Source organism: Dendrobates tinctorius, unplaced genomic scaffold (genome assembly GCF_039654945.1).
Source record: "Dendrobates tinctorius isolate UK_male_01 unplaced genomic scaffold, ASM3965494v1 ptg000158l, whole genome shotgun sequence".
Lineage (NCBI taxonomy): Eukaryota > Metazoa > Chordata > Amphibia > Anura > Dendrobatidae > Dendrobates > Dendrobates tinctorius.
This window is the reverse complement of record NW_027361825.1, coordinates 41,380,201-41,391,483: the sequence shown is the minus strand read 5'-3', so window position 1 is coordinate 41,391,483 and position 11,283 is coordinate 41,380,201. Positions and strand designations below refer to the sequence as shown.

General features: G+C 38.6%; 1 protein-coding gene across 1 annotated transcript; it reads right to left on the bottom strand.

Annotated features, from left to right (window-relative positions):
* Positions 1–519: 519 nt before the first annotated feature.
* LOC141052131 (uncharacterized) lies at positions 520–9,849 on the bottom strand. The gene is made up of 2 exons (XM_073549354.1): positions 9,136–9,849; positions 520–3,895 (listed from the first exon to the last, which is right to left on the bottom strand). Exon 2 carries the CDS (start codon positions 3,887–3,889, stop codon positions 1,523–1,525), a length of 2,367 nt encoding a protein of 788 aa, XP_073405455.1. The 5' UTR covers positions 3,890–3,895; positions 9,136–9,849; the 3' UTR covers positions 520–1,522.
* Between the last annotated feature and the right edge of the window lie 1,434 nt (positions 9,850–11,283).

The following is an 11,283-nucleotide window of genomic DNA, read 5'->3' as shown; positions in this document are numbered from 1 at the left end:
GCTAACACAGTGCTGCAAGGAACGCTCTCCAGCTCCTTCCTCCACCAAGGATGGTTGAAATGAACACTATCACCAACACTGATTGCAACACCTGTGACTCTTTTATAGGTAAGAGCCAGCAATCACACCTGCATTAAATCATGTGCACTTAACTAAAGAAACAGAGTGCAATGATGCTCACCACCACTGGGGGCAAACTTAGAACAAACGACACCACAGTGCAATGATCCTAATGGCCACCGGGGGCAAAAACCAAACCAAAGCACAGAAAAAAAAGGTTACCTGTGCTTTATATCAGTCCTGATCCATCATGGATCAAGACACCGGCCTTTGAAAGGTAGGAGCCTGGCGTATAGGTCTCATGGGTCACCTCCTTGGAATGCTCCTGAAATCTGATGTAAATCAGGTTTGCCAGGGACACCAGGTCATCAAATGAAGTGGGTATATGTAGAAAAATGTAGAAAAATATATATATATATATCTTCTTGCACGGTTGAGAATCAAAAAGTAAAAGCAATGTTGAGGATAAAATAAATCTTGTTTTTAATTGTTCATTCAAAAAGTGATTACAAAAATGAAGAAAAGTAAGTTCATGACATGCAATAATTATTTGAAGAGAAAACGAGCATTGTTCTTACATATAGTCTTGAGCAGCTGTCCGGGTGTTCGAGAGTCTCAAGGGATATGAGATCTCCTGAACAAGAGTTAGGCCGGCTTATATACTATTCTGACCTATAAACTACAACCACATATGGTGGCTTGCCACTATGTTCATAACTTCTTCCATATTAAGTGAACCCTAGTTATTTTAACAATATGCATACAGTTATTTATGCATTACCTTAGTCTGAGATATTTAAGCCTAAAGTCTGAGATCTTTAGAACCATTCATTATCTCTAAATAGTCACATTTTGACAGCTTTGACAAGTGACCTATACATTTGACAAGAGAAACAGCTGTGTGAGCCAAGGCACTCAGAATAAGTCAGTCACTTCTCTAAAGTAAGCAGAGCCTGTTAAATAGATTCTGTATGAGAGAATTAATCCATATTATAGAAATACTGATATTTTACAGTCCCCCCTGATTATGATTTGAGAAATATCATAATCAATCCTAACTCATTCTCTCACCATTCGTATCACATTCATTCTTTATTCTGAAAACCTTGTATCACCATCTGCCCTGAATGTCATCTGAATTTTCAAACCTATTGTAAAAACAAAAATTAGATCAGAGAGTTATATTTTTTCGTTTTAACATCTCTCTTAAAATATCATCTTCCTTTTTCATTTCTATCTTTATATTCTTATAAATTCTCCTAATTTTACACATAATAATTATTTGATATATTATACACAGCAAAACTATGATAAATAAAATAACAATCGGATTAGACAATACATTTCCTGCTGCCATTTTCGCTGAAGACTGTGACCAACTAGTTACAGATTTTCCTAAATTTCTCCACCAAGATGACCCTGACATACTCGTCCATTCATGTTCAATATCATTTAGATTACCTTATTCATGTCTAAATACAATTTCAGCTTCTTTTAATTGTTTTGTCAGCAGATTTAATAAACCCTTGTCTTTTTTTATTTCATTTGTCCACAAATCCCAAGGAAATTTATTGACTTGTGACAAATTGAACTGGATCGGAAGGATTTTCAGACGTCTTGAGCTTATTGACGTAATATTAATACTTCCTTCCTTCTTTGTGAGAGTTTTAACATTTCCCTCAATACAATATAAACCCATTGTCAGATTTTCGACATGTACACAAGATGAGAAGAATGCAGAAACTGCTTCTTTTCCTGACATGACTTGGAAACAAGTTTTGTTAGCGCTTACTGGTGTCACCAAGTCATGTATCGTGTGGACATTCTCAACTCTGGCATGACAAGAAGTATGATTATGGAAACATGAATGATAAATGACTTTATCCTGTCCAGGTAGACACATTACCTTGGAAACAAAATTTAAGCATGACGAAATGTCTAATTGTTCAGTGTTGATACCATCAAATGCAAAATCTGTGTACTGTAATTGATAATATAACAATTGTGTAGGGCTGACAGGAATTCCCAGAACACCTATAGGAACCAGGGTTTCTTCTCTTCCTGACACTGGAATCAATGATGTTCCTACACAAATGTTCTGTTCACATCCTAACCACTTATTTACCCACAAATCTGTATGGTTTAACGCAAAGTTATATTCTATGGGCAAATTTCTTATTAGCCCTAAAGGGGTAATTCCACTTTGTAAGGCTTGTGCAATCATTTTCAGATTGGTGGAATATTCAATCTGAATTTCTAGACATGTTTTGGCCACTTGAGATTCCTGTTCACTTTCCATTAAAGCTAAAGTAGCATCTTGAAGATGTGATACAGAAGATCCCAATACAGTAGCAGTGTTCAAAACCATCTTTTCAAGGACTTGATTCAAGCTTTTCTGAATCTTTACCCCTTTTCCTCCAATATACCCAATATTTTCCAGATCTGATTTAAGTGTATGAATGTCCATAGTGTTAATTAAACTTCCTACTGTTCCTAATCCCCCCAAAATACCTTCTAACACTCCCCTCTTACTCCTAACCTGTGTTGAAGTTCTTTTCCCAAACCATTGTTCTATTCCCATCTCCATGTTAGTGAGATGTGGTTGACACTGGGGATATCTAGAAGAGATTTTCCAGTTAGACATGTTAAAGGTCCATACCATGGTCAGAAACACTCCATCTCGTAACAGAGGTTTAGTTTGGAACTGATTGATCTGAAAAGGAGTAGATGGTTGAAATCTTGTCTGTGTGCATACATTATCTACTGCTGACCATATATTTACCTTTACAACTCTACATTGTTTGTAGTTATATTTCGTTAAAATGCAACATTGGTAAAGTCCAGAATCCTTAGGAGATGGATTAACTACAGAAAAAATAAAATCCTTATTTAACCATCTCACGTTACCGGATTGACCTCTGTGTATAACATTTGTTGGACCATTTGAAAAACTTCCCAAAAATGATTTATCTTTGGTCCATATTAACAAAGATTCTGAAGGTAGCTCTAACCTCGTGCTGCATTTTAGTAATAAAGGAGACATATTTTCTTGACTATATACTGCTTGTGGTGTAACCCTTACTTCTGGAGCTATAGTATTTGAAACTGTAAAAACTACAGATACCTGTACTTGTACTGGTTCTCTGGTTATCTGAAAATTCCATGTTTTTACCCAATCCTCGTCTCCTTCTGTAATAGAAAGAAATGAAGGATCTAAAACTTTCCCAAAAAGTTGTGTCTTTAACAAAGCATCTGTTTTGGATGTTTCAACTTTCCCTTTTGCGATCATATCATTTGTAATATCTCCTGACCACACAGCTTTCTCTTCACCTCTTATCTCTATATTCCAGAATAACACATCTGTAGGACTACATTCCCATGTGCCTGTCTTATTATTGTGTATATAATCTCCTTGTAACTGTGTGAACTTCGTCTTAGGTCCTGTGGCTGCGTGTAATATTATGTCAGTGTCATGTATGAAGTGTAGCTCAATACAGCATTTTGCACCAAAACCCATGCAAATGTTTCCAGTAATATCTACTGAATCGTCCGGTATGTCCTCATCTATTAAGCTTTGTAGATTCGTTCCTCTTGGTTTCCTTGGATGTAAAGTTCCTTTGAAAAGTTCCTTCACTTCACTAGTATTTGTTCCATGGTGTGAAATATCTTCAGCGTAGATCACAGTTGAAACAGTACAAAACAGCAGAAATGTGATTCCCATCAGATAGTAGCTTTTCCTGGGAAATGTCTTTTTCTCCTGAAGGATTGGTGTTGAATCCCTTCCGTCAAAGACGTGGAGTTTCATATTCCAGTTCTTATTGGAATCCATTTCTTCCTAAAAGAAATGCAGTATCATTATTTTGCAATATACAGTTTGCATTGATCAACATGTACCCACAATTTTTGTTGTCTGCGGGTATTTTTAACCACCTTAGATGCTCGTTGCACAAGTATCATCACTTGTCCCATGGTTTCGATAATTTCAAAGGGACCTTCCCAATTACTTTCCCAAGGTCCATTCTTCCTGAAAGTTTTAATCATCACTAGAGCCCCTTTCTTGAATTTGGATACGTATGGTGGCTCCATTCTCTGCATTCTTGATGCAGCATGTGGAAGAATTGTTTTCAAATTTTCCTGCAACAATTGCAACCATTTGGACCTTGCAACAGCATCTTTTTGTGGTGTAGACAAAAATGGTTCATGAGGAAAAATCAATGGCATTTTTCTTCCTGTCATCAGTTCAAAAGGAGTAAACTGAGTTGTGGCAGAGGTTGTTCCTCTTACACTCAACAGTACAAAAGGTACTGCATCAACCCAAGTATTGCCTTTGTCCAATAACATCTTGGCAATTCTGGATTTTATTGTTCTATTCATCCTTTCCACAATACCAGCAGACTGTGGATGGTAGGGTACATGAAACTGCTGTCGTACCCCTAGAATAGCACAAACGGCTTGCATGATTTTTCCTGTAAAGTGACTTCCTCGATCAGAGGTGATCATTCTTGGGATCCCCCAAGTACAAAAGACATGATTAACTAATGCTCTAGCTGTAGACAAAGCATCATCTTTCCTGACAGGTAAAATTTCAACCCACTTAGAAAAAACATCTACTACAACCAATGCATACCTGAGACCATTTTTACCTGATGGTAACGGTCCAATGTAGTCGATTTGTAACGTAGACCATGGACCATCTGCAGGTGCGATTCGGAGTAGTGGCGGTTTCTGTCCTTTTGGTCTTGGATTAATTTGGGCACAAATGAGACATGATTGAACAACACTTTGCACTGTCTCTTCCATCTTTTCCCAGTAAAATTTCTCTCTGAGAATGCCTAACAATTTTTGTTGGCCCAAATGACCCAAACTTTCATGATTGTATTTTGTGAACTCAACCTGCAGATGTCTTGGGACAACAGGACGCAACTCCCCGTTTAAGTCATGACACAAAACCCCGTTTTCACAAACAAAGGGAGGTTTTGGATCAACCCGGGAAGCAACAAGAGATGAGTCTTTTTCTTGTTCTTCCGCAAAAGAAGGGATATGCGTGTCTGTTCTTTGAACTGCTGAAACCTCGAGAGGTTCAGGTTCAAACACCTCTTCTCCTGTCAGGGCTGCCTCTTTGGCTAGCATATCTGCGGTTGCATTTCCAACAGATAATTCATCATCAGATTTTTTATGGGCCGGAACCTTGACAATAGCAAAACCATTAGGGTTTTTTGATGCTATCCTGAAAATTGTCTTCAGTGTGTCACTGTGAACAAGAGTCTTATTAGATGAATCTACATAGCCTCTTTTTTCCCAAACTGACAAGTAATCTGTCAGTGATCTTACAACATAAGAGCTATCACTGTAGATCACAATGGGACACTGATCATCTGCTTCATTCAGCTGTAGTACCATTTTTACTGCTTCTAGCTCTGCTCTTTGAGCTGAAAAATGACTCGGTAATTTGTGCTTCACAACCTGTCCTCTATTGGGATAAAAAATGGCATATCCTGAATAATAGTGCCCATCTGAATAGAATCTGGAACCATCTACAAAAATTGGTTCGTCTGTTACCTCTGCTTTCCGTCTGAAAAGTGATGGACTTGGATCCTGAAAAGACTGTAAACAATCATGAGTTTGTCCTTCATATTGCATCAGCTGAGGAAGAACATATTTGGCCTTGTAATCTACCTCAATTTGTTTGGGAGACAATGACAATAACCAATGAGCAAATCTCTGATGTGACACACCTGGGATATTATTCTCAAAGAGAAGTTTTAGTGTAGAATGAGGAGTTTGCAAAATGATTTTGTTGAACCCTACAATATGTTCGGTTGCTTTGACTACAAAGTACACACCTACCAAGTGTCTTGCACAGGTCTCAAAACCTTTTTCAACAGGTGAGAGAAGTTTTGAAAAATAGCCCAAAATTCTCCACTCTTCTCCCTGTAATTGCAGTAATACAGCAGAAACAGATGTTCCTGATGTATGCACTTGCAAAGCAAATGGAGCCGAAGGATCTACTGTGGACAAAGCAGGTGCATTTTGTAAATTCATTTTCAATTGTTCAAATGAGGTTTGCTGTGCATCACCCCAAGGACCAAAGTAATCACTGTTTTCACCTTTCAAAAGATCATATAAAGATCTGGCCTTATCTGCAAAATTCTCAATGAAATCCCTTGAATAATTCATAAGACCTAAAAAATGTCTCAATGCTTTGTGTGATGTCGGAATTGGTAGGGAAGCAATTGCCTCAATTCTTTCCTGCAGTGGCTGCCTTTTTCCTGGACTCAACAGCACCCCTAAAAATCTGACCTCAGTCTGCATTAATTTGACCTTTTTGGTGTTCAATTTCAGCCCTGCATCATGCAGCAACTCAAACAATTCTGTCAGAAGAGAAACATGTGTCTCTTTATCCTCTGTAGACAATAAAATATCATCCACATATTGCAGAATGCAATCAGGCCTCGAAAATCTGGATAATACCTTTGCCAATGCCTGATGAAAAACACTAGGTGACAAATGTGCTCCTTGAGGTAACCTGCAAAACAGATATTGCTCGTCCAAGAAAGTAAATGCAAACTTATACTGACAACTCTTTTCAAGAGGTATACTGAAAAAACCATTGCTAATGTCCAGTACAGAGAAGTATTTGGCCTTTGCATTTAACCTTGCCATCATGTCATGAGTATCTGCCACAATTGGTGCGACATTGGGTGTATGCTTATTGAACATCCGTAAATCCAATATCATTCGATAAGAACCATCAGATTTCAAAACACACCACAAAGGATTGTTACTTACAGAATTAGCCTTTCGGATAACACCTTGATCTAACAATTCCTGTATGATCTTTGACATAGAGTCAATTGATTCTGGAGGCAATTTATACTGACGCTGTGGCGGGGGATCACGCCCCTCCACATTCACGATAACGTCCTTCATTGTTCCAACCTCATTCCTGAACTGAGCCCAAAGAGAAGGAAAAAGCTGTACAATTTCTTTCAATACCTCGTCATCATTAGTGTCAGGCCACAAATGGTCAGATGACACCACATCATTCAAGCAAATACTTCCAACATGGCTATAATCATTAGGATCAATGACTACCGGTTTACAACCATTGGAATCTTTCCAGATCACTTGATTTCCTAGGTCATCTACCCATCCGAATTTCTGCATAAAATCTGTGCCAAGTATATTTTCAGAATCACGACAATACCAGATGTCAATTTCTGTTTTGAAAGAACTAGGTATTTCCAAAATCACATTGGGAACTAAGGTTGCTTTAGTTCCACCTTTTCCACTGAAACCGACAATTGTACAAACTGGTGAATCTGGGTTTAGCTTCAAATCAAGGTTTGTAACACTTAACTGAGCTCCTGTGTCAATAAGAAATACAACATTCTGGCCTGCTAAACTTACTTTGATAAATGGTCTTCCACAATCATCCAATGTAACTCGAGTCACAAATTCCAATGGATGTGGTACAGGAATAGTCTGTGATTGTCAGAAAGATGAAGGAGATGGGAGAAGACCAGTGTCCTTTTTAAAAGACCTTGGAATTCTATCCCTTGACTCTGTTTCCTTCACTGTCATTTCTCTGATCTGTCTGATTAATGGTGCATATGGTGACTGTGTTTGTCTGTTGGCAGTATGAGCAGGTGCAGATAATTGTAATGCAGGTGCGGAAGGTGTGGTGTATGATTTTGGCATGAGTCCGTTTTCCCTTCCAAGCTTACCTGTTCCTTGTGTACCCATCTCTGATTCTGCTCTCAAAAATTTCCTGCACTGCCACTTCAAGTGTCCAGGTATACCACAAAAATAACAATGGATATTGTTCCTTTGTGTAGTATTTTTACCTCTATGCTCAATGTAATCCCTACTCTTGGAGAATACTGTGGCTCTAGGTTTCAGTTGACTGTCTTCCTTCTCATGAACTACCGCTATTTTAGCCTTGACCTGATTTTGCTTCATGGATCTCCTTATTCTGTCAATAAAAACTGTTGCTTCTTGCAATGATGGCTGAGTGTTAGCCAATTGCACTGAGGCAGGATCTAAGTACTTGAACTTCTTTACAAAAAATTTGATCATGGATGCTGGCTCTTCGTGAGGCCCGAGATCCATTACCATCCTATAGGCCTGTTCAAACTTTACCAAAAAAGAGAATGGGTCTTCAGAAATATTTGTTTGTAAACTCCCTAAAATATCAACTGTAGGCATGTCTTCTCCAGTTGTAAACAATACTAATTGTCTAAGTCTGTCTTCTTTTGTACTATGTGCCATTTCATTCTCATCATTTAATCTGGGTGTGGTCTGTAATCTTTTTCCCATATGTGAAGGTAACCAAACTTTGAATATTTTATTCTTTTGCTCATCATTCAGATTGTATTTGTCTGTGTTTGATTCAAAAGTGTCCGCATTATAAAAGGCATCCATCTTATCATTGTAATTTGGAATGTCTTTTACAATTTTCATTAGCTGATCGTGTATTTTCAGATTAATGCGTGCTGCTCTGTCATGTAATTTTTTCCGTTGTAATTCTACTGCCTCTAATTCCTCTACTGAAGCATCTGGATCCTGCATATTTGGTACAAATGATGACGCAGCAGCACTCTCCTCCTGTTTACCTGTTGATCTTGTGTTAGCAGAAACCCTTTTTATATCTTGTCGTAATTTAGACAATAACTCTGTCCTGGTATCTATTTGATCTTCCAATTGTTCTATATGCTCTGACAAAATCAAACAATTTGGACAATCAAAGTAATCCCCGTCAGACTCTTGTGTGTCACCTGGTGTGTCAGTGTGATTAATGTCTTGTGTGACAATGCATGTTTTATAGGTGTTAGGTTCAGTTTTCTCAAAGACTAGGCTATTATACACATGGACTAGCTGCATAACATTCTGAAGTTTCCTTTGTAATTTTCTTACTGAGAAAAACCTTTTGTCAATTTTAACATTTTCTGCCTCACATTGATTATACAAACTAGACCATAATTGGGCATCCGTATGATTATGAACAAACTTGAAATCTATGTTACTTTTCTTAGCATAATCATGTATAAAATCCATTATATTTTTTTTTCTCACCTATTGAGAGTCTTTCCCGTCAATGGATGGTCCTCAGTGTCCTTATGCAATCCTCAGATCTCCGTCTGGATGAGACGCATGCAGCTCTTTACGATCCTCACCCGTCGTCTCCAGGTTCAGTGTGATCCTTGTGCCGTGAAATAGTGGAATTCCTGAGGAGGCTTGTACAACAGGTGGTTTTTTAGCAGAGTTCGTGCTCCCCCCTTGCACAATCGAGGAAGGAATGCCAACCAAAATCAGCACAAAAGATCAAGCTGGCTCAGGCTCGCCAAAATGTAGAAAAATATATATATATATATCTTCTTGCACGGTTGAGAATCAAAAAGTAAAAGCAATGTTGAGGATAAAATAAATCTTGTTTTTAATTGTTCATTCAAAAAGTGATTACAAAAATGAAGAAAAGTAAGTTCATGACATGCAATAATTATTTGAAGAGAAAACGAGCATTGTTCTTACATATAGTCTTGAGCAGTTGTGTTGTCCGGGTGTTCGAGAGTCTCAAGGGATATGAGATCTCCTGAACAAGAGTTATGCCGGCTTATATACTATTCTGACCTATAAACTACAACCACATATGGTGGCTTGCCACTATGTTCATAACTTCTTCCATATTAAGTGAACCCTAGTTATTTTAACAATATGCATACAGTTATTTATGCATTACCTTAGTCTGAGATATTTAAGCCTAAAGTCTGAGATCTTTAGAACCATTCATTATCTTTAAATAGTCACATTTTGACAGCTTTGACAAGTGACCTATACACTTGACAAGAGAAACAGCTGTGTGAGCCAAGGCACTCAGAATAAGTCAGTCACTTCTCTAAAGTAAGCAGAGCCTGTTAAATAGATTCTGTATGAGAGAATTAATCCATATTATAGAAATACTGATATTTTACAGTATATCACGCGACCGGCCAGCTCGTGCTTGATTCACCCAGGAAGGCCCTGCCAGAAGGTAGCCACAAGAGCCTCATTATTCCAGGCAAGAGTGGACGATAAGATCCGAAAACGAACAGCATACTGAGGCTACCCTGGCGCAGTCTGAGAAGAGAAGATGCTGTAGAAAAAGTAAAGCCTTGCTCATCGAAAGCCTTATGGAAGGCTTCTAGAAAGGAACGACAGATCGACTCAATAGGATCCCTTTTCTCACATAGGGGATTGAGCCACGCTAAAGCTTTACCAGTGAGATGGGACATGATGAAAGTCACTTTGACCAGGTCAGAAACTAATTAGTGAGCCAAGAGCTCAAAGTGCAGTATGTATTGATTAATAAACCCCCCGACATAGGGCAGGGTCACTGCCATAACGGAGATGAGCAAACAGACGGGGTCTGGAGCCAGGCACATACAGTGGGGAAAAAAAGTATTTAGTCAGTCAGCAATAGTGCAAGTTCCACCACTTAAAAAGATGAGAGGTGTCTGTAATTTACATCATAGGTAGACCTCAACTATGGGAGACAAACTGAGAAAAAAAAATCCAGAAAATCACATTGTCTGGTTTTTTTTCATTTTATTTGCATATTATGGTGGAAAATAAGTATTTGGTCAGAAACAAAATTTCATCTCAATACTTTGTGATATATCCTTTGTTGGCAATGACAGAGGTCAAACGTTTTCTGTAAGTCTTCACAAGGTTGCCACACACTGTTGTTGGTATGTTGGCCCATTCCTCCATGCAGATCTCCTCTAGAGCAGTGATGTTTTTGGCTTTTCGCTTGGCAAGACGGACTTTCAACTCCCTCCAAAGGTTTTCTATAGGGTTGAGATCTGGAGACTGGCTAGGCCACTCCAGGACCTTGAAATGCTTCTTACGAAGCCACTCCTTCGTTGCCCTGGCGGTGTGCTTTGGATCATTGTCATGTTGAAAGACCCAGCCACGTTTCATCTTCAATGCCCTTGCTGATGGAAGGAGGTTTGCACTCAAAATCTCACGATACATGGCCCCATTCATTCTTTCATGTACCCGGATCAGTCGTCCTGGCCCCTTTGCAGAGAAACAGCCCCAAAGCATGATGTTTCCACCACCATGCTTTACAGTAGGTATGGTGTTTGATGGATGCAACTCAGTATTCTTTTTCCTCCAAACACGACAAGTTGTGTTTCTACCAAACAGTTCCAGTTTGGTTTCATCAGACCATAGGACATTCTC